The 18,942-nt window shown below is 42.1% G+C and overlaps 1 protein-coding gene across 1 annotated transcript; it reads left to right on the top strand.

Annotated features, from left to right (window-relative positions):
* The first annotated feature begins 3,383 nt into the window (after positions 1 to 3,383).
* On the top strand, positions 3,384 to 15,471 carry LOC109480118 (proton-coupled folate transporter-like). The gene is made up of 10 exons (XM_019782275.1): positions 3,384 to 3,643; positions 6,221 to 6,383; positions 7,030 to 7,331; positions 7,772 to 7,987; positions 9,120 to 9,254; positions 11,270 to 11,405; positions 12,576 to 12,676; positions 13,379 to 13,462; positions 14,196 to 14,352; positions 15,214 to 15,471. Exons 2-10 carry the CDS (start codon positions 6,226 to 6,228, stop codon positions 15,332 to 15,334), a joined length of 1,410 nt encoding a protein of 469 aa, XP_019637834.1. The 5' UTR covers positions 3,384 to 3,643; positions 6,221 to 6,225; the 3' UTR covers positions 15,335 to 15,471.
* The last annotated feature ends 3,471 nt before the right edge of the window (positions 15,472 to 18,942 follow it).

Raw genomic sequence — 18,942 nt, 5'->3', positions numbered from 1 at the left:
TAGGTACTTAGTAGTTGTGACATCCACCAAACTATGCATAGCATTAGATTGGTATAGTTTACAAGTGATCGTGGTATTGTAAGCTAGTAAACTATCGAGGGACAAGTGTTGCAAAATTACACACACACACAACTCGTGCGCACCACACACACATAGCATACAAAACACACACACACAGAGCGTACAACACACACACACAGAACATGCAACACACACACACACATAGTATACCACACACACACATACACGCACACACACGTACACGCACACACGCACTCAAACACCTGCCAACCACAGCCGACCTTGCCCCCGACCTACTACCAACCATGGGTAGTGGGACATCGGCAGTGTTAGACCATATCTGGAGCATATGTGACAGGGGCTTAACCTGTTGACCAGGAAACGGCCCTACATGTATGCTAATAAACCACACGGTATGTCACTGCACTGAATTACACTCAAGTAGTATCAATCAATCAATAGTTTGTGCTTATTAACCTGCATTTCCCCTCTGGTCTCCCAGTCACTGACGAAAGCTAGTGGATACTAGCTGAAACGTCTGACCGTTCCCAAAATCATATCCAGTTGCTTGAGTAACTGCTTTTTGGCGTATCATATTACCTGGATGTCTAACCTTCATCGACGTACACTCAAGTAGATTTATAAAGCGACCACTTCAAGGCTTGTCCCGACTTTTTTTATGGCAGCCACTCGAAGCTTTTTATGACTGGTCCCACAGGAAGTTAGGAATTCTAATGTGTACGTTTGATTTAATTGCAGATATTTGTCATACTTTCATATCTTTCTATAACAAACAGCTTGTTTCTACCAGGTCTACAGTTTTTCGGGAGACTTATATTACCATGTACTGTCACAATAATGATGGCATCTATTTGTGGTTTCAACAGCAAAAACAAAACAGTATACTGTAGTTTCTACCAAGATTAAAACGCGGTTTGGAAAATGACAAATTTAACCAAATAGTTTGGCTTCCATACAGTTCATTTTCCCACACGATTCTAGGGGAAATGTCACCTACATGAAGTCAGTTCTTGTCCCTACTTTTGTCGAATCTTACTATAAAAAGTAACCTTTTAGGAAGGCCTGGTGAGGGCTAACATGACTGCTTGGTAGCCTGTGTTACACAAGCTCTCGGCCGGAGGTTAATGACCGCGACAACTTCGGGGCGGCCGGCCGCCAGGAGCGCGATTAGTCAGGCTAGACTGCTTGGCTGTACAACATTGTCTTCGGATATATATATGTCTTTGGGAAAAGAAGTTCCGAATTACTTTTCACTGCACATACACTTGCACCGAATCTATCATGTACACATACGCCTTCATATTATTTGGTGCTGAGCTTGTACGTGTGTGGTTATCGGTATCAATAGTCAGGTTACGTTCAAGGTTCAAGTGAGGTTACGCTTTAGCGTTATAAAAGTGATACGGTAAAACTATGCCTTTTTATAACTGAACAAGTTTCCACCATCCATGCAGCAGATCTATTGCAAGAGATCTCTACTCGTGTTTGTTTGTGTGTTTGTTTTGGTGTGCTACCCTGCAGGATCAAACACAAAACGACTAGCTTACAATACTACGATTACTTGTAAACTATACCAATCTAATACTATGCATAGTTTGTTTGTTTCGTATAACCGGTAAACCACCAGTTTTGTACATGTAAGTACAAGCTACGTAAGACGGGACTGTGAGGTTTGAACAACTCACAACCCCTACTCTTTTCGATAAGTGCGGTGGGTTCTTTTAACGTGCGTGGGGTGTGGCTCTCCCCAAACAGGGAACCTCTACCAAAACTAGGTGCTCATTTACACCTGAGTGAAGTGAGGAAAGTCGTTTTAAATTCCTTTCCCAAGGGCACTAGATCTGTGACAAGGTGGGATTCGAACCCGGGACCCCTTGGTTCCGAGCCGAGGACGCTACCGCTACGCCACACGACCCCACACTTTCTTGGTATCTCCTTGAAAACCCGATACTTACTTCACACCCTAAAAGTTTTTAATGTAATATCAGTACTTTTCTATTGACCACATGTGGCCGGTCATTCTCTTTCCTTTATGGATACAATTTATGGTCATCGCTAAGAGGACCTCCCACTTACATCAAGTGTCCATGCCCCAATTATTTCAAGTGTTACTGACCACACAGGTCAGGCGACCAGGGCGCTAGGAGGCCAAACACCACTGAGATGGCCGTCCTACAAAAACAACCAGCCTCTACCAGGCTTCGGGGGACGGCTGGAACCTCGAGTAGAAATCGGTCAAATAGAGATATAACATGCCGAGGGAGTTGGTCTGCGCTTAAGAGTACATTTTGCCGCACTCGAACTCTCCAGCAGACCAACTCTCCCGGCATGTTATCTCTCTATTTGACTCGAGCCCTGAAAGAGGCTAAGAAAAGTAGAATTCAGCAAAAATAGGGCCCGACTGGCCAGGGGATCCACCGTTATGACTTCTTGTTCCCCTCGGAAGCGGTGGCTAAATACGCTTCCCTGACCACGTACCATTTTCTCAACTTGATTTTATTGTTTTTGAACCTGAGTTGCTGAGTTGCTAAAACAACAACGAACAAGCACATGCGAGGAAAAAATAACCCCAATGCATCTATTAGTACTCACTGTTTTGTATTGGAACTTATTTTGTGTGCGGCAAGGCAAATATATTGTATTTTTTTCTATTTATGGGGCGTATGCGGGATGCGACCTAATTACAGACGTAAAATAAAGGGGATCATCCTGTTCACAAAGCAAAAAAAGAACAAACAGCTGTAGTTAGCGAGGATGTTGATAGGGGTCTAACCTTTAAGATTGTGTTCACACAACAGCTACAATTTGTACATGTAACTAAGAAAAAAAATAAGGTCGCACTTTAAAGGGTCAAGGTAGCTGAATACTTTAAATGTATTGCAACCGACACGTCTACTATACAATGTCGCTCTTAAGCGTCGTAAAATGTGGAGAGGGTTATAAAATATAACTCAAGGGGCCCGCGCTTGAGTGAATTATTTGTCTACCTTTTTCAACAGTCTGCCACTGGGCTTGGTCAGAAGTTTGGCATGTAAATCTCCACGCCCCTCCCCCTTCACCTGAAGTGACCAAACCTTTTCTTTCTAACATGTGGTCTACGCACTCTGCTTATTTGTCGATACAAAGAAAGCTTTGGACAGACCGGGTATTCAAATTTCACGCTTCGGTGAATGTGTAAAATTTGTTCTACAGGACACGTTAAACAAGGGAGTTTGACTGAGCGGTTGGGTTAGGTCCCTGACAGGTTACATAGGGCCAAATATACACAGCCAGCGTCCGCAAACACGTACGGCGGCTGCCTTCATCAAGTGACGTTTTTATGAACAGTGTGCACCCAAGAATTCAACTGCGACGCAAATGACTTTAATGCACGCTCGACCATTTCAGTGACAGGTCAGGCGATGTCAATCTTCACTCTGATTGGCCAGCACGAGGGGCGTGGATAATTAGTTTAGTATATGTTGTTATGATGCTGCAATATAAACCCCCTTCGCGTAGATCGATCCTTCTTCTTGCCTCAAGAAATTCTTAACGTCTTGCAATTCCCGCGAAAACGTCTTGGTCTTCAAGCAACTTCTTTTGGCAAGAATCATTCGAAAAGGTACGTTGGTTGTCATATTATCTAGTTGAGAAAAAGAAATTATTAGATGACATGCATGTATGAAGTTATAGATATTTTAGCAAAAGGCAGTTCACATGGATAGAGAATTACAGTTGACAGTATTGTCTGTTTTTAGTTCAGCTCCATTGCATATCATTAGACACAAAGTGTTTTTGTAACTGACATTTATAGTAACATTCTCCCAATGGTTGCTCTTTGAAGTATCAAAATACAAAACATTGTAACTACTTTGATGGGTCTTTACATTTTACAAAGCGTCGCCTAGAGTATAAACATGCTATAATTCTTCAGAGCAAACTGTGTTTTGACTCCAAGCGTGTAGACGTTTCGTATTTAAGGCAACCTAAAGGCGATTGTTTCTGTATTTTGCATGTACATGTGTATGAAGAAAGAACGTAAAGAAAGCAACCTGTCTCAAGGATTTGAAGACGCTACTCTGCCATAATTTAAACAAAAAACGCTTCACTGTCTTAAGGATGGTTGAAACATTTCATAACGTCGGTACCAGCAAAACGTTTGCCACCCTTTTCTCGTTTCTAAACCATAGGCGCTGAGGCATTTTCGATTAATTAGCTATACTTTTGTCTCAACAACCATTTTCTGTCACCCACATTGTTCCGTCGTTTTTCGAAAGTCGTAATTTTTTTTAACAGTGTTTTTTTTTACATCATTTCGAACTATTTCTACTATTTACCCTGGTGTGTTACGCCGAAAGGCGGTTATACCGGCTATACAGATACAGATAAAGATACCCCCGCTTGTCATGTTCTGACGGCCGCCTTAGTTTCTGTCATTTCGAACAGAAATATTCCTATTCCCCCCATCATTTCTAAATTTCTAACAGCCGTACTTTAAAACTATTTGACTCCATAACATCAGCTTTATAATCCTCGAATTCGTGGCCTGACTTTTTATGTGGTCCTGCTATGTCTGCTCTTTTCTGATTGTCTATCGGTACGATAATCTCCAAGGAGAGCTCTAAGGAGGCATTCCCCTAATCTCCAAGCAGATGCCTATCGGCGGCAAAACACAGTATCCATTAGCCATAGGAGTTTAGCTCGCCAAGCAGATCCCTATCGGTGGCGAGCTAAACTCCTATGGCTAATGGATACTGTCTTTTGCCACCGATAGGGATCTGCTTGGAGATTAGCTTTCCCCTACAATGCCTTGCCCCCGGCCTGAATTTATCTGCTTGAAAATTACTCTATATACATGTATCTATATTACAATATTGGTACCGGTATTCTGGTTGGTACGGTTTTCTTGATAGCCGTCGAGGCTGAAGGCTACTATTTACCCTCGCTTGTCATGTTCTGACCGCCGCCTTATTTTCTGTCAGGGGTCTCCCTCGGTCATCTACTGTTCCCTTCTAGCCTTTCATGCTGTCATGCAATGCAAGCCACCAGAGAAGCTGAATCATACCGTGAAGTCATTTGAAGTGTGCTCGCTTTGTCGATATTGCGTCAGACAGTTCCGTCTACGTGCACTTGAGCACACAGTGGTGTCACAACTGCCAGAAAACGACGACTGACTAAAAATGGTAGCCGTCAGAAAGCGACAGCTTAAAGAAAACGGCAGCCCACAAAAAAAGAGGAGCCATCAGAAAATGCTTAGTCAGAAAATGGCCACTTTCGCCTAATGGCTGCTTGCAAAGAATGATTGTCAGAAAATGATGGTTTCGGTAAAACTGGATAGACAGGGAAACATGCATTAATGGGTTGCAGTGACGCACTTTGTCTACTTTGAAAAATGATGCAAATGAAGCAAACGTTTCTTGGCAAACAATTACCAATTTGGAATGTTTCAAAATGTTTAAAACATTCGGGTGTGGACCAGAGGTTCGGCCATGGTTGGCTTTTGTTCGTAAGTAGGCCGCGGCGTGGTTGGCAGTGAAGTGTGACTCAAATTTAACTCAAATTCGATTTGATTCGTAAAGAAAGGTAGCCGGGGCCTAAACCTGGTCAGACTGCTCCCGAGCTTCAGCCGATCTTGGTTGGTTGGTAGTCGGGAGAGGATTTGAATGTGTGACAGGGCTGGTTCACAGAACAACCTTAAAACGCGCACGGTGGGTCGACTATTTGAGTTTACAATTTAGCCCCTCTACATCGTCAATCTTGCGGCCTGGCGCCAATACTCTTATCCGAGTCATCTTTATGACAGGAAGGTGTTTGTTATATCTGCCTGGCCAAACAAGATGTTTCCTGTACGATTCTTGGTGGAAAGGATTAGGATTCTTCTGATGGAAAAAGTTTCCCGCAGATCCGTGCTTACGGTCGGTTTTGTCAAAGCCTCGCTGAAAATCGTAAGAGCGGTTTACGAGCCACTTCAACTGTCGTCTTAACCACTTCACTTAGCCCCTCCCACTGCAAACAGGCAATGCAACAAGTAGTTTTTATTCTTAACATTCTTCTAAAGATTTAAGTTCTTCTAATAGTGAAGATGTTAAAACTGTCATTACATTTATTTACGACAGCATTGCCGTTCAGAGATAGCTGATAAATTATATATGATATCCCCACAATTTGTTTTGAGTTGATCTTTTGTTTATTTGTTCAGACATCATGAAGAATCCACTGCGATTCATCACGGTCGAGCCTGTGCTGTTGATGTACATGACCGCCACCTTGATGATGACCCCGGTACTGCAGCAGACCATCTACTACAAGCTGTGCTACCAGTTCCACAACGCCACCATCTGCGACAACCTGGGGGACTACAGGTACGTCGGTTGGTTGGTTGGTTGGTTGGTTGGTTGGTTGGTTGGTTGGTTGGTTGGTTGGTTGGTTGGTTGGTTGGTTGGTTGGTTGGTTGGTTGGTTGGTTGGTTGGTTGGATGGATAGATGGATGGATAGATGGTTGGAGGATGAAGAGATGGATGGATGAATGGATAGAGGGATGGATGGAGGGATGGATGGAGGGATGGATGGAGGGATGGAAGGATGGTTGGAGGATGGAGGTAAGGACGGATGAATGAATGAATGAATGGAGGGATGGAAGGATGGTTGGAGGATGGATGGATGGATGGATGGATGGTTGGAAGGATGGTTGGAAGGATGGTTGGAGAATGGATGGATGGATGGATGAATGAATGGAGGGATGGATGGATGGTTGGAGGATGGATGGATGGACGGATGGATGGATGGATGGATGGATGGATGGATGGATGGATGGATGGGATGGGATGGGATGGATGGATGGTTGGTTGGAGGATGGATGGATGGATGGATGGTTGGAGGATGGATGGATGGATGGATGGATGGATGGATGAATGGATGGATCGATCGATCGATCGATGGATGGATGGAAGGATGGATTATTTTACATTTGGGTGTACAAATTACAATGTATGTGTTGTGTTTGTTCAGGCACGTCGAGTACGAAGTCCAGGAGCAGGCGTCGCGATGGTACCTCTACATCACGGTCTGTATCTCTGCACCCGCCATTTTCATCTCTTTCTTCGTGGGCCCGTGGAGTGACAGGGTTGGTCGGCGGCTGCCGATGTGCCTGCCGCCGGTGGGAGGTCTGTTCTACGCCCTGAGTTTCCTGGTACAGTCCCTGGACCAGTTCCTCCTCACCATCCCCGTGGAGTGGACGCTGGTCGGCGCCCTGGCGCAGGGCTTCCTGGGAGGTTACACCGTCATCATCCTCACCACGTACAGCTATCTAGGTGAGTTGTTGGATGGTTAAACTTTTTGGCTACGCCCTAGGAGCGAGCCTAATAACCTACGACGAATGTGACCTCTTTCGCTTATGCTTGTAGTAGATATTTGTACGTCATGAGCTGTATTTTTTACCTGATCGAGTCTCAAATTCATATGCTTGCAGCAGATATTTTTGTTTAACAATACAACTTATTTATAACTTGTATCTGAGCTGACTGAGTCTCAAATTTCAAAAGCTTGCAGTATACTTCCTATATCACAAGTTGTAGTTTAGCTGGTAGGCTCACACTTAGTTTCTCTGAACCATCCAGCCGACGTGACGACCGAAGAGAACCGGACCAGGCGCATGAGTATCCTGACCGCCATGCTGACCATTTCTGAACCTAGCCTGGTTCCCAGTTACCTAGTTTTAAGGCTTTAGCTTGTTTGTCTCTGATCCATCCAGCCGATGTGACAACTGAAGAGAACCGCACCAGGCGCATGAGTATCCTGACCGCCATGCTGACCATCTCCGGCACCATCGGGCTCGGCATCGGCGGCGTCATCGTCGACAACTTCGGCTTCTACGTCGTGTTCGCCATCTGCATGGGTCTGCACGTCATCAACTTCATCTACATCTGGGCACGGCTGAGGGAGAAGAAAAGGGACGAAGACACCCAAGGTTGGAAACGGTCTTGTTTTTTGTTTGCTATCAATTTTGATATGTCTAAAATCGTGTGGTCGTGTGACGCAACGGCAACGTGCTCGACACGGAAGCAAGAGGTCCCGGGTCCCGAGTCCTGACATGCCACCGATCATTTTGCACTTGGGAAAGGCACTTTACACGACTTTCCGCACAGGTGAAAACACGTATTGTCTGCCCAGTATTCGTTTCCTATGTGTGGGACACAACACCAGCAACAGCTGCCTGTGTCCCACGTGTATTGTACTGTTGCAATTTTTAATAAATCAAATCAAAATCACCTCAGTTATATATCAATTCATTGATCCCAATATCCTTCCCATATATCAAATTATAGTGTTTGTATGAATATCTGTTGACTATGCGGATCTCAATGTAAAATGGAGTAGTGCTACCTGAAACGTCTATCGAGTTGCTTGAGTAACTATTATTTCGGCATCCTGTTACCTGTGATGCAAAATGTTGATAAAGTTATGAAAATATGATTTTCCCAAAGATGTATTTAACACATTACAATTGAAGTACTATATAGTTAAACCACAGTGTTTAAAGCATGTACAGAGACTATTCTACTCTACAGCTCTGAGTCATGGGCTATGAATGCTGCCCAGAGCAAGAAACTGGACGGTACATATACAAGAATGTTAAGAACAGTGTATAATGTTTCATGGAGACAACATCTAACAAACAAACAACTCTATGGCTCTCTCCCGCCCATTTCATCTATAGTCCGACGACGTAGACTCGCCCTGGCAGGGCATGTTGTTCGTAGTAACGAACCAGCTGGTAGACTAGTACAGTGGCAGAGTGGGACGTCCTTATATACTACACTTTTGTCCATGTTAGAGAGAGACACTGGTCTCACAGGGACTGCATTAGTGTCCGCTATCAGAGAAAGGACATACTGGAGTAACTTTATCAAGTGTACCTCACTGGATTAGTATAATCCGGAGGCATGATGATGATGATGATGAAACCACAGTAAAAGTTAGGCTGCAATATAATAAACTTGTAATCCATCATTCTAGGATCATGTGCAGGATGTTTAGATGCGGTGAGTCAATGACAGACGTATCTAATGATACTTTCTTCGTTCTGTTGCGGTTTGCAGTGGTGCACACTAAGGTTGACTGTGGTTACGTGATGAACACACTGAAGGTGGTCACCAAGACTCGCCCCAACAACGGCCGTCTTCATCTCATCCTGCTCTTCTCGTGCCTCTTCATCTACGCTCTCTGCAACACAGGTGAGGAGATAGACTTGCAGATTCACTCGGTCATCTTGTCAACCTTAATGATATGTCAGATAATGCTAAATTGCACTTTATTCTTAGAGGCTCCAAATTCTTACCCTTTATGTACAACTTTAAAACGATGCAACTCACTCAGATTTACATTGGAGATACCAAGCGCTTCTAGCTCTGCTTGACTGTTTCTAACAGTCAATTAGATATAGAAGTCCAAATACTACGTAAGTGTTAATGGGCCTAAATTCTCCTCATAGCTCTGATTGGCGGATGTTTTTCCGCCAATGATATATAGGAGGTTATCACGTAATGTTATCTAATCTTTCAAGTAGCTTTTTTAGCATATGATTTAACATTTTAATGTCTTGGCGTTGTGGGACTATGGCGCACAGATATGTGAACTTTGTATATTTAAATTTTAATTGTATTTTGTTGTGTGACGCTGTTAGTATGAGTTGTAAACTTGAGTGCAGCGTCACACTGTCCTTGTTATGTTTTCATGTTTTGATGAAAAAAAAAAGATAGAGAGACATCTTTAGAAAAATTATCGTGTCCAGTACTATGTCTATCTAGTTCTATGCCTGAAAGGTTAGAGTTAAAATCAGGCATGGCTCTGGATAGTCTCCGTGTATCAAAGAGCGTAGATTTGTCCCAGACAAGGTTCTGGATAAGCGCTCACTATCCATTACCTAGCCTAGGCATGTGTCCGAATACTGTTCTGAAATCTGAATACATTGGCACCTAGAAAACGTGCTCTAGAGCAAGCCATTTACAAAAACTGGTGTTCTTTGTAATAGCTTGCTGTAGCGCACGTTTTCTAGGTGTATATATGTGTGATCATGGATCATTCCCTGTGTGAGTGGATCCAGCCTTACGGCCCGGTGCTACAAAGTCTTAAGTTTACTTACAGTTAAGCTATTGAGAAAATAGAAAAGCCTACGAAACATGCCAATTATAGAATGAAAGTGTTGCGTCAATGTCGGCTGACAGGTCACGGGTATTGTTGGTGTTAAATATAGCGTGACGAGGAGACATCGCCTGTCCAGCTGGTCGGATTAAAAAAGAAAACCTTCACGTCAAAGAAAAAATATTGGCCCAATCCGCCCAACCGGTGTCTAACTGTTTATAATGTGCACCTGACCAAAACCATTACAAAGAACCTGTCTAGTCTAGGTTGACAAATAGTGGAGTATTTGATCCTCGTCTTGAATGCGTTTTTCATTTCCTAAATGTATTGTGTTCTGGAACTGAATCCAAAGCACACAGTTCGTTTTCCTTGTCAATGCTTTGCAAATACCGTTTTGATTGCCGAAGGAGTTAGTTGCTGTAACAGGTGAGAGAGAGCTAACTGTGTTCAACAAAATTCTCCAGATAACCTACAGGACAAATGCCATTTTTCTAAAAATGGGCGTGGCCTCATAACTATTGATGTCTTCATCGTGACGTCATAACAAATTGCATAAATTATCATCTTGCAACAAGACACTTCGTGTCAAAAATTCAAGGTCCGTACTTAACTGCAACATGTACTTTTAGAACACTCAAAAAGTCCTCAGGGTGGGTTATTTAGTACTTAACACGTGTTGCTGAAGGTAAATAAAAATAGTAACTACGGTCAAATGTCTTTCTTGTTTGTAAACATTTACTTAACAGTATGATCAAACTCTGCTCTCCAAATTCCATATGTATTGACAACACAAAATTTCACAACGATTGTGGCAGCTACAATGTATTTCAAAACTATTCTGAAACCTAAAATAACAACCCAACCGAAGTTATATTATTAGGTACCCATTCACATCACCTGAACACCTGGGTGGAGTGAGAAAATAGTCGTGAAAAGTGCCCTTCCCAAGGGCACAACGTCGGGGCGCATGTTTAGACATGTCCCAGGTACAAGTCGGGATCGAACCCGGGTCTCCCCGTTTCATAGTCGAACGCTCTACCACTACACTAACCGACGCCACAACGTAACTTTCTCAAATCTTACACCTGTTTACATGTTTACCCTGTAGGTGTGAATGAGATCGCCATCTTGTTCACGAAGCGTGTAGAGATCGACATGAGTAACTCTAACTACGGGTACTGGCAGGCCGCCCGCAACCTGGTCCCTGCGCTGTTCCTCATGCTGCTGCTGCCACTTTGTTCAAGGTTTGTACCGAAAATAAAACTGCATCCGCTGTTTGTTATAATAAACTACCAACCGGTGGTATTGTTACTATTGTGGTTTTAACCAAATGCTACCCAGTAAGGCCACAATGCCTTAATTTTATGGATGACATCCGCGCGCGCATTGATTTTCGCCTCTTCTCAAAGAAAAAAAAAAGATCACGTTCACCGAGGCTCTAGCCTGGCTCTAGGCCTGGGTAGTCCATGGTAGCTAGCGACAATACGGAGGCGGGCATTCAGGCTACCGAAGCTCCACGCCTCAAGAACTCAGTATATACGTACAGTGCCGATTCATAAATTCCGCAGAGAGCCAGCATGTGCCGGCTTGTCATATACGTCGCTATGTACTGCCGCAAATTCACAACACCAGCTTTGTATTCCTGTGGTTTAGTACCATTTTTATTTTTGGCCGGAATTTTTTTTATTCGCCGGCGCGCACTAGTTTGGGCGTCTTCGGAGGATGTGATCCATAAAATTAAGGCGGTGTGGCCTAATAAGCACAATGGCTACCAAATTTAGTATAGTGGAATTTCCAGACGGGAACCATGCTGCCTAGGAGGTGTGCATATAGCTATTGAACCTCCTCGGTGTTAGAGAGACTATGGTGGTTTAAACTTGTTAACGGTTAGGTTGACTTTAAGATATAGTATACAATCTCTCACAAAGTTCATAGTTGTTTTATTCGTACATTTGTAGACAATTCTGCTGATCTTATTCCTATGGACTTTATAAAATCCTGGTATCCAAACTTAATATAGTATGCCTAGTCTCGTATTTGCCGAAAAGACTAACAAAACTCGGCAACAGCATTGGTTTGGATACCAGGCTATAGCTTTAAAAGATATGTATCACTTTTGATCAATTGCTTGCTTACGTCACGTGTCAGTAAAGTCTCGTGTGAATAAGGTCACGTGTTTGTAAACCGTAACTCTCGCGAGATCACGTTGTGAAGTGATTGGTCATTAATTATCCTGATGAAGGTGACAGTGGTCGCTGAAAATTTGATCTCTGTAAACTGTGTGTTGGAATAAAGTTTGACGTTTTACGATGATTACTACCAACACAGATGAACTTTCATGATAAGATATGTATCAATTTGAATGTTATTCTCCGAAATATATGTTATTAACAACAAGTTTGATTTCTGTGCAGGTGGCTCTCTGACAATTCTCTGGCTGCGATCGGCGCAGTGTCCAGTGTCGGCATGTTTGAACTGATGGCCCTGTCCGTCAATGAAGCCATGCTGTGGGGAAGTGAGTGACTTTCTGTTGGGTTTCGGATCATTTTTGACGTGTTTTTAGACTTTTTTATCGGGGTTTCTTTTTTGCATTGGAATTTTTGGCGGTTTGCGTAAAAAAAATTCCAGTGCAAAAAAGAAATCCCAATAAAAAAAGCCTTAAAACACGCCAAAAATAAGCCAAATAGCAAACCTCTGCTTGGAGAGTACATCTGGTCCTGTTGGCTGTACTGTTGACAAGCGTTTGTTTGTGCGACGTCCAGCAAATAAGAAACGTTATTACAGTTCCTGGCGCTTGCGCAAACAAGGCGTTTGTCCATTGGTGAGCCCAGATGCAACATGTTTAATCTCCAAGCAGATGCAAGGATCTGGCTTAGTGGTTTCTCATGTTTTTTAAAACAATTTATTACGTCTTTGTTGTAAGGCAGCTTTTAAATCTTTGTACATGAAAAATACTGAGATCAAGTCAGATTCTAACATCTGCTTCAGGATTAATACATTTCTGGATTCCGCTTTACTAATGATGATGATGATAATCATGATGTTCGTCGATCATAGTCGATGACGACCCCAACTTCAGTACTAAGAAATGTGATAATATACTACTAGTGTTAGAGTCTGTGTATATATTAGGTAACAAGTTCTACGTTAAGTTATACGTTTTAACGTGTTAGAAAAATGACTCAAGACAAAATATACTATTTCTTTTTAATTATAGCTGTAGCAGTGGGCGCGTTTAACGGATTCCTGAATGGAGTCCTGCACGGTACTATGTCCAAGATTGTGTCAGACGACGAACAAGGTTTGTTTCCATTTTTATGATTCAAGTGTTCTGAAAAGTCTTGAAAGTAGCTCAAAATTTACAAGATGCCGAGAATGTCAAAGTGAAAAGAGCAGCTGTGTAGAATTATGTACTTGAAGTAAAATGAGAAATAAAACGAGTCATAAATTTTTCCAATACATGCATAGATAAACTGCACAAAATCTAAGATTTCATTTTCTTCGGGATTTCATGGGAGTGTGTTTCTTTTACCAAGAGCCACCATGTGAATGTAGGTCCAATGAGTTAGATAACATCTAGCAGCAAATGTACCAAAATAGGTTCTTAATCTTGTGTCTATCCAAGACATTAGTGTGCCAGCACCCATTTTCCAACACCGGACCAGTTTTACTAACCAGCGAGTAAATTAAAATTATTGAAATCAGGAATATAACGGTCCCTCCTACGTAATTCCAGCAGGGCTCGAAATACTGGGTGGTGCGTGTGCACCTTCGAATAATTTCATAGGTTTAACGTAATGTAAAGATGTTAAATGTATAGTAGTTACAGCATATTCTTAACATCTAAGTGTCAGAAGAACAATAAAATCATTGTTATAGTAATTTTCTTAAAATGAAAGATAATTATAGTTTCTGCTGACATTCGACTTATTTTATCTTATATGGTGCACCTAAGATATTTTTGTGCACCCACTTTTTAGATTGGGTGCACCAGTGCACCTATTCCCAAAAATGAATTTCGAGCCTTGTTCCAGGTTCGATGTTCTCCATCCTGTCCATGCTGGAGACCGTGACGGTGGTGGTGTCAGCCTTCATCTTCAACAACATCTACCCGGTCACCCTGCCCACCTTCGCCGGCTTCCCCTTCATGCTCATGGCCATCATGTTCTTGGTGTCGCTCGTCTTCGTAGTGTAAGTTTTTAGCAATATAATTAAACACAGCACACGACGCCCGCATCAGCTTAGCCTCTACCAGGCTTTGGGAGGCGGTCGGAAAGAGTAGAAATCGGCAGTCCAGTTTCCCGCACCCGAAGCCTGTGCGGGGTCGGCAAACTGTACTCTCTAGCGGACAAACTCTCATGGCATGTTATCTTTCTATTTGGCCGATTTCTACTCTTTCCAGCCGCCTTCCGAAGCCTGGTAGAGATAGCTAGTATCAGCTAGCAATTGTCTAGTGCCTACATTGTCTTGTCTTGTCGCAACCCCAATAAAGTACAGCGCGTTTTAGTAATGATAGAACCCCCTGAACGAACTCCATCTAAACTTATCTCCAATTCTTTTCGGGGCTGGAAGACAGCATCAGAGTGGCAAGACATGTAAATTGGAAGGACAGTGTCCATTTGCCTGGCGTAAAAGAAAGATACCAGTACAAAAAGAAAACCGTAAAAATGTTTAAAAGCACGTCGAAAATAAGTCGCAGCCTAAACATCTGCCTGGAGCACTTTTAAAGTATATTGTTATGCTTTTGAAGAGACCTGTACTGGTAGTAGTTGAGTATGATGCAACAGTTGATGATTGGTATGATGCAACAGTTGATGATTGGTATGATGCAACAGTTGATGATTGGTATGATGCAACAGTTGATGATTGGTATGATGCAACAGTTGATGATTGGTATGATGCAACAGCTCAAAAAATCACCGAGACATGTTAAATCTCGCGAGATTTCGCGAGAAAATTAATAAAAGGACAAGCAGTATTCTGATAAACAATAGCATAATTGTGGCACAATCCAAGCACGTATTTTACTTTGAATCTTCTGTTTCTTACCAGCTGGATCGAGTTGTCCACCCCTGCTACTACCAAGAAGGTCAGCACTGCCGCTACAGCACCGGACATTCAGCTCCGGGAGAGGGCAGCGTCCATGCGGTCAATAGCCAGTACTAGTGGGTGATTGCTTACAGTATGTTGTAATGGACTGATAACTGAACGCATGTAAAACATACACGTCAGTGGCGCAACGGTTAGAGCGTTGGACTCGGAACCGTGACCCGACGCTGTGCCCTTGGGAAAGGCAGTTAAATTTACACGACTTCCCCACCTATACGGTGGAGTGACGCCCACCGAGCCTCTTAGGCTAATTGTCTAACTGGGTGCCAAAAACACCCTACGGATTTGGTGCGCCGATGTGACAACATCTGCACATTGGCCACTGAGAGCCGTGAAATTCATTTTTAGGACACAGACAGACATTTTGTTCCAAGCGTTTGTTTTATATTTTAGACACATTGTAACGTTATAGACTTGTGATTCTGCACGACTTAGAACTGATCAACTGTTTGGTTCCTTGATTGGTTGATTTTAAGTACTATAGTACTGTTCTTTGAGCTCAATTTATAAAGATATAAAGCAATGTATGTATATATTTCATACACTGGAAGGTACAGTAATTTGAACAGGTAGATTGCTGTAGTATGATACTGCACTGCAATGTTGTAAAATATACATTGTATGCTACTGTTTTAATAGAAACTAAGCAGCACCCAAACTATAGTTTTCATATTATTTGTCGTCGAAACCACGACCTCACTTGTATTTTTACGTCTCAGGATATACTTATATAGCTACACACACATATATATACCTGTAAATACACTGACTTAGATATTTTCAACTGATCGTAAACCGAAATCAAAATGTCCGTTTTTAATGCTGAAGGTGTATGGTAGTTGTTAACGTTACATACATTTATGTCTGGTTTATAAGAATACATTGTTTAGTACGGTTCAATTTTAAAACACGTCTAAGTAAGAAGCCGTGTACCCATTTAGGTACAGGCAATTATAGTAGCATAAATTTATCAATTATCACTACTATTCAGGTATTTTCTATGTTTTTGTTATATACATGTATCTATATCCACCACGCAGTATTGTTGCTTTTTGGATAGCCTTAGTGCGTTAATTTGTGAGTACTTTATCATAGAACTATCATCACTTCATTGCAATGATACTTGTTTATGAATAAGGCCATGTTGATATGATTATATGGATGACATCCTCTGGGAACCCCAAAACTGATGCGAGCGTGCGAATAAAAACAAGTTTTGCAAAAAAAAAAGTTGCTTTCACTATGAAATCTACGTGGTCATGAAGGTTGAACAAATGGCACAGAATATGTTATGGCGAATAATCTACTCTTCGAATTCATTTCTTTACATTTTTGTCTTTTTTCCTTTGATTTTGACATTCTACGACATTGGTATCGTTTCTAAATGTTTTGCAACTTATGGTATATTTTTGCTCATTTAGCAGCTGTTTTGCATGATTTACAGTATGGTTGAAAACTTTTTTTTTTGAAATGGCCGAAAATTCATGCGCGCGCGGATGTCATCCATATAATCAAATCAACATGGCCTAACTAGTAAATTCTGTTAAAAATTGGTGAGCAAGGACTAAAAAGAGTCTTGTTGTCGGCATGCTATCGTAGCCTGCATGTTATCATATCTAGTTCACCAGGGCTGCCTCCTTTGTATACTCACTTCCTTACGTCGAGTAAGCCTTTTAGAGAGCCCCTGTTGTATACAGAACAGTGCCTATCTACCTCTATGCCTGAACGGGTTGGTTTAGGATCAGGCACGGTTCTGGATGGTACCCGCGTCTCCAAAAACGTAGACGATTCTGAATACATACAAAAGATACAAGATACAAGATGACTTTATCCGCTTTCGCAGTGTGAATGGCACTGAATTAAAGTCGAATTTGCATGTACTAAAAATCTCAGATAAAAACAGTTGAAGTGGCTAAAATATTGTCGTTTTAAAATAGACGCAGTTGAATAATATAGCTGGCTATAGATATTTACAAACAATGCAAGTTAAGATTTCATGTCAGACAAAGCTATGCGTTGACTATCCATAACAATGTGCCTGAGTATGGTTGTGGATGAAGCACACACGGCCCTGGATACAACAGCCCCTGTAAACTAAAATATCGGATGACATCCAGGCTGTGCTATTGGTCACTCTATAAAACATGTGACCTGCAAATTGTCTAAAACATGAACTCAGCACACACAAGCTTTCTCTCTTTTTTTAAAACGGAATGGTTCAATGCAAGGCCTATGCGACCACTCCTCGGCATTGAACTAGAAATATGACAGAAACATGGCTATGTCAAGAGATGGCGGCGAACGTTTGATTTGAAAGTCTGTAGATTGTAGGTTGGTGGGAAACACTTGTCATGGAGGGAATTCCAAAGCTTGGCCGTAGGGGAAAAGAAACTGTCACTGTAAAAAGATTTTGAACAAGGAATTTGGACGGTGAAGTTGTGTGAGCTAGTGGAGAACCTAGTGGAACGCTTGAAAGTTCTGAGTAGTGGAACTAGTTGGGTGAGTTCTGCAGAGCAATGACCATCTGTATCTGTATCTGTATCTGTATAGCCGGTATAACCGCCTTTCGGCGTAACACACGAGCTTCGCAGGCACGCGGCGCGGCGGCAGCTGGCTATATTACACCGATCGACTTGTTCCACCTAACCCTTGAACTTCTAGCTCTAGACATTGTTTAAAGCTATCTATTGACAGTGTCCCTACTGTACTTGGTGACAGTGAGTTCCACTCTGCGATAGTTCTAGGAAAGAATGAATTCTTGAACACCTCAATCCTTGGTTGATAACTCTGGTGCTTGAATGCGTGGCTATTTCTTGTTCTCTTCTGGGCTGGTATTAGGTACTTAGTAGTTGGGACATCCACCAGTTTATTAGTCATTTTGTACATCATGCATAGTCGAGACATCTTTCTTCTGTCTTCAAGTGAGGTCCACTGTAGGTTTCTTTTCATTTCCGTGACACTAGCACCTCTTACATAGTTGTTCATACAGAATCTTGCAGCTTGATTCTGAAAATATCTCACGTCTGCCAGTTGTTAACCATGTAAACATGCTGTAAATTTTAAGTGCTACTTAAATACCAGTTGACGTTGAGAGGTACTTAGCTTTTTGCGGGAGACTCCGTCCATGTCTGCTTTACATTTTGTCTAAATTTACGATGTAGGCCACTTCTTACTAAATAGCATACTTACGCATAAGCAAAGAGACCGTTAATTTATACTAGCATCACGACATATAGACTCCCAGGTCCTCCTTTGTCAGCTTTGTTACTTTTTACTCGGATTTCTACAACTGGCCATGGAATTCTGAAAAAAAAAGGTATATCCAGTTACTAGTATGCTGTTAAGAGAAAGTGTACCATACCAAGGAGTAATTATAAAGAAGGCCATAATTACATCAGGGCGCATGCATCAATTTTCACTCCAGGGGTGGGGTGGGGGGCGATATCAACTTCCGAGGAACTTTGAGGTGGCAGAACACAGTTTTCGCCCTATGGGGATTTCTATAGTTAAGGACCCCAAGGTGACTCACTTGGACGCAGTAAAAATTATAGTAGGGTGCACTAGAGGAACACGACCAACTAATATGTTGAAATTTAGGGTATAACCTGCAAAATGACTGAAAACAAAAATAAAAGTTATCGTTTTTTAACATTATGACGCCCTCTTTTATTT

This window comes from Branchiostoma belcheri, unplaced genomic scaffold (assembly GCF_001625305.1).
Source record: "Branchiostoma belcheri isolate BF01 breed outbred unplaced genomic scaffold, Haploidv18h27 scaffold5, whole genome shotgun sequence".
In the NCBI taxonomy this organism is placed as follows: domain Eukaryota; kingdom Metazoa; phylum Chordata; class Leptocardii; order Amphioxiformes; family Branchiostomatidae; genus Branchiostoma; species Branchiostoma belcheri.
Note: the sequence above shows the minus strand (reverse complement) of the source record. Positions and strands in the feature narration are given on the sequence as shown.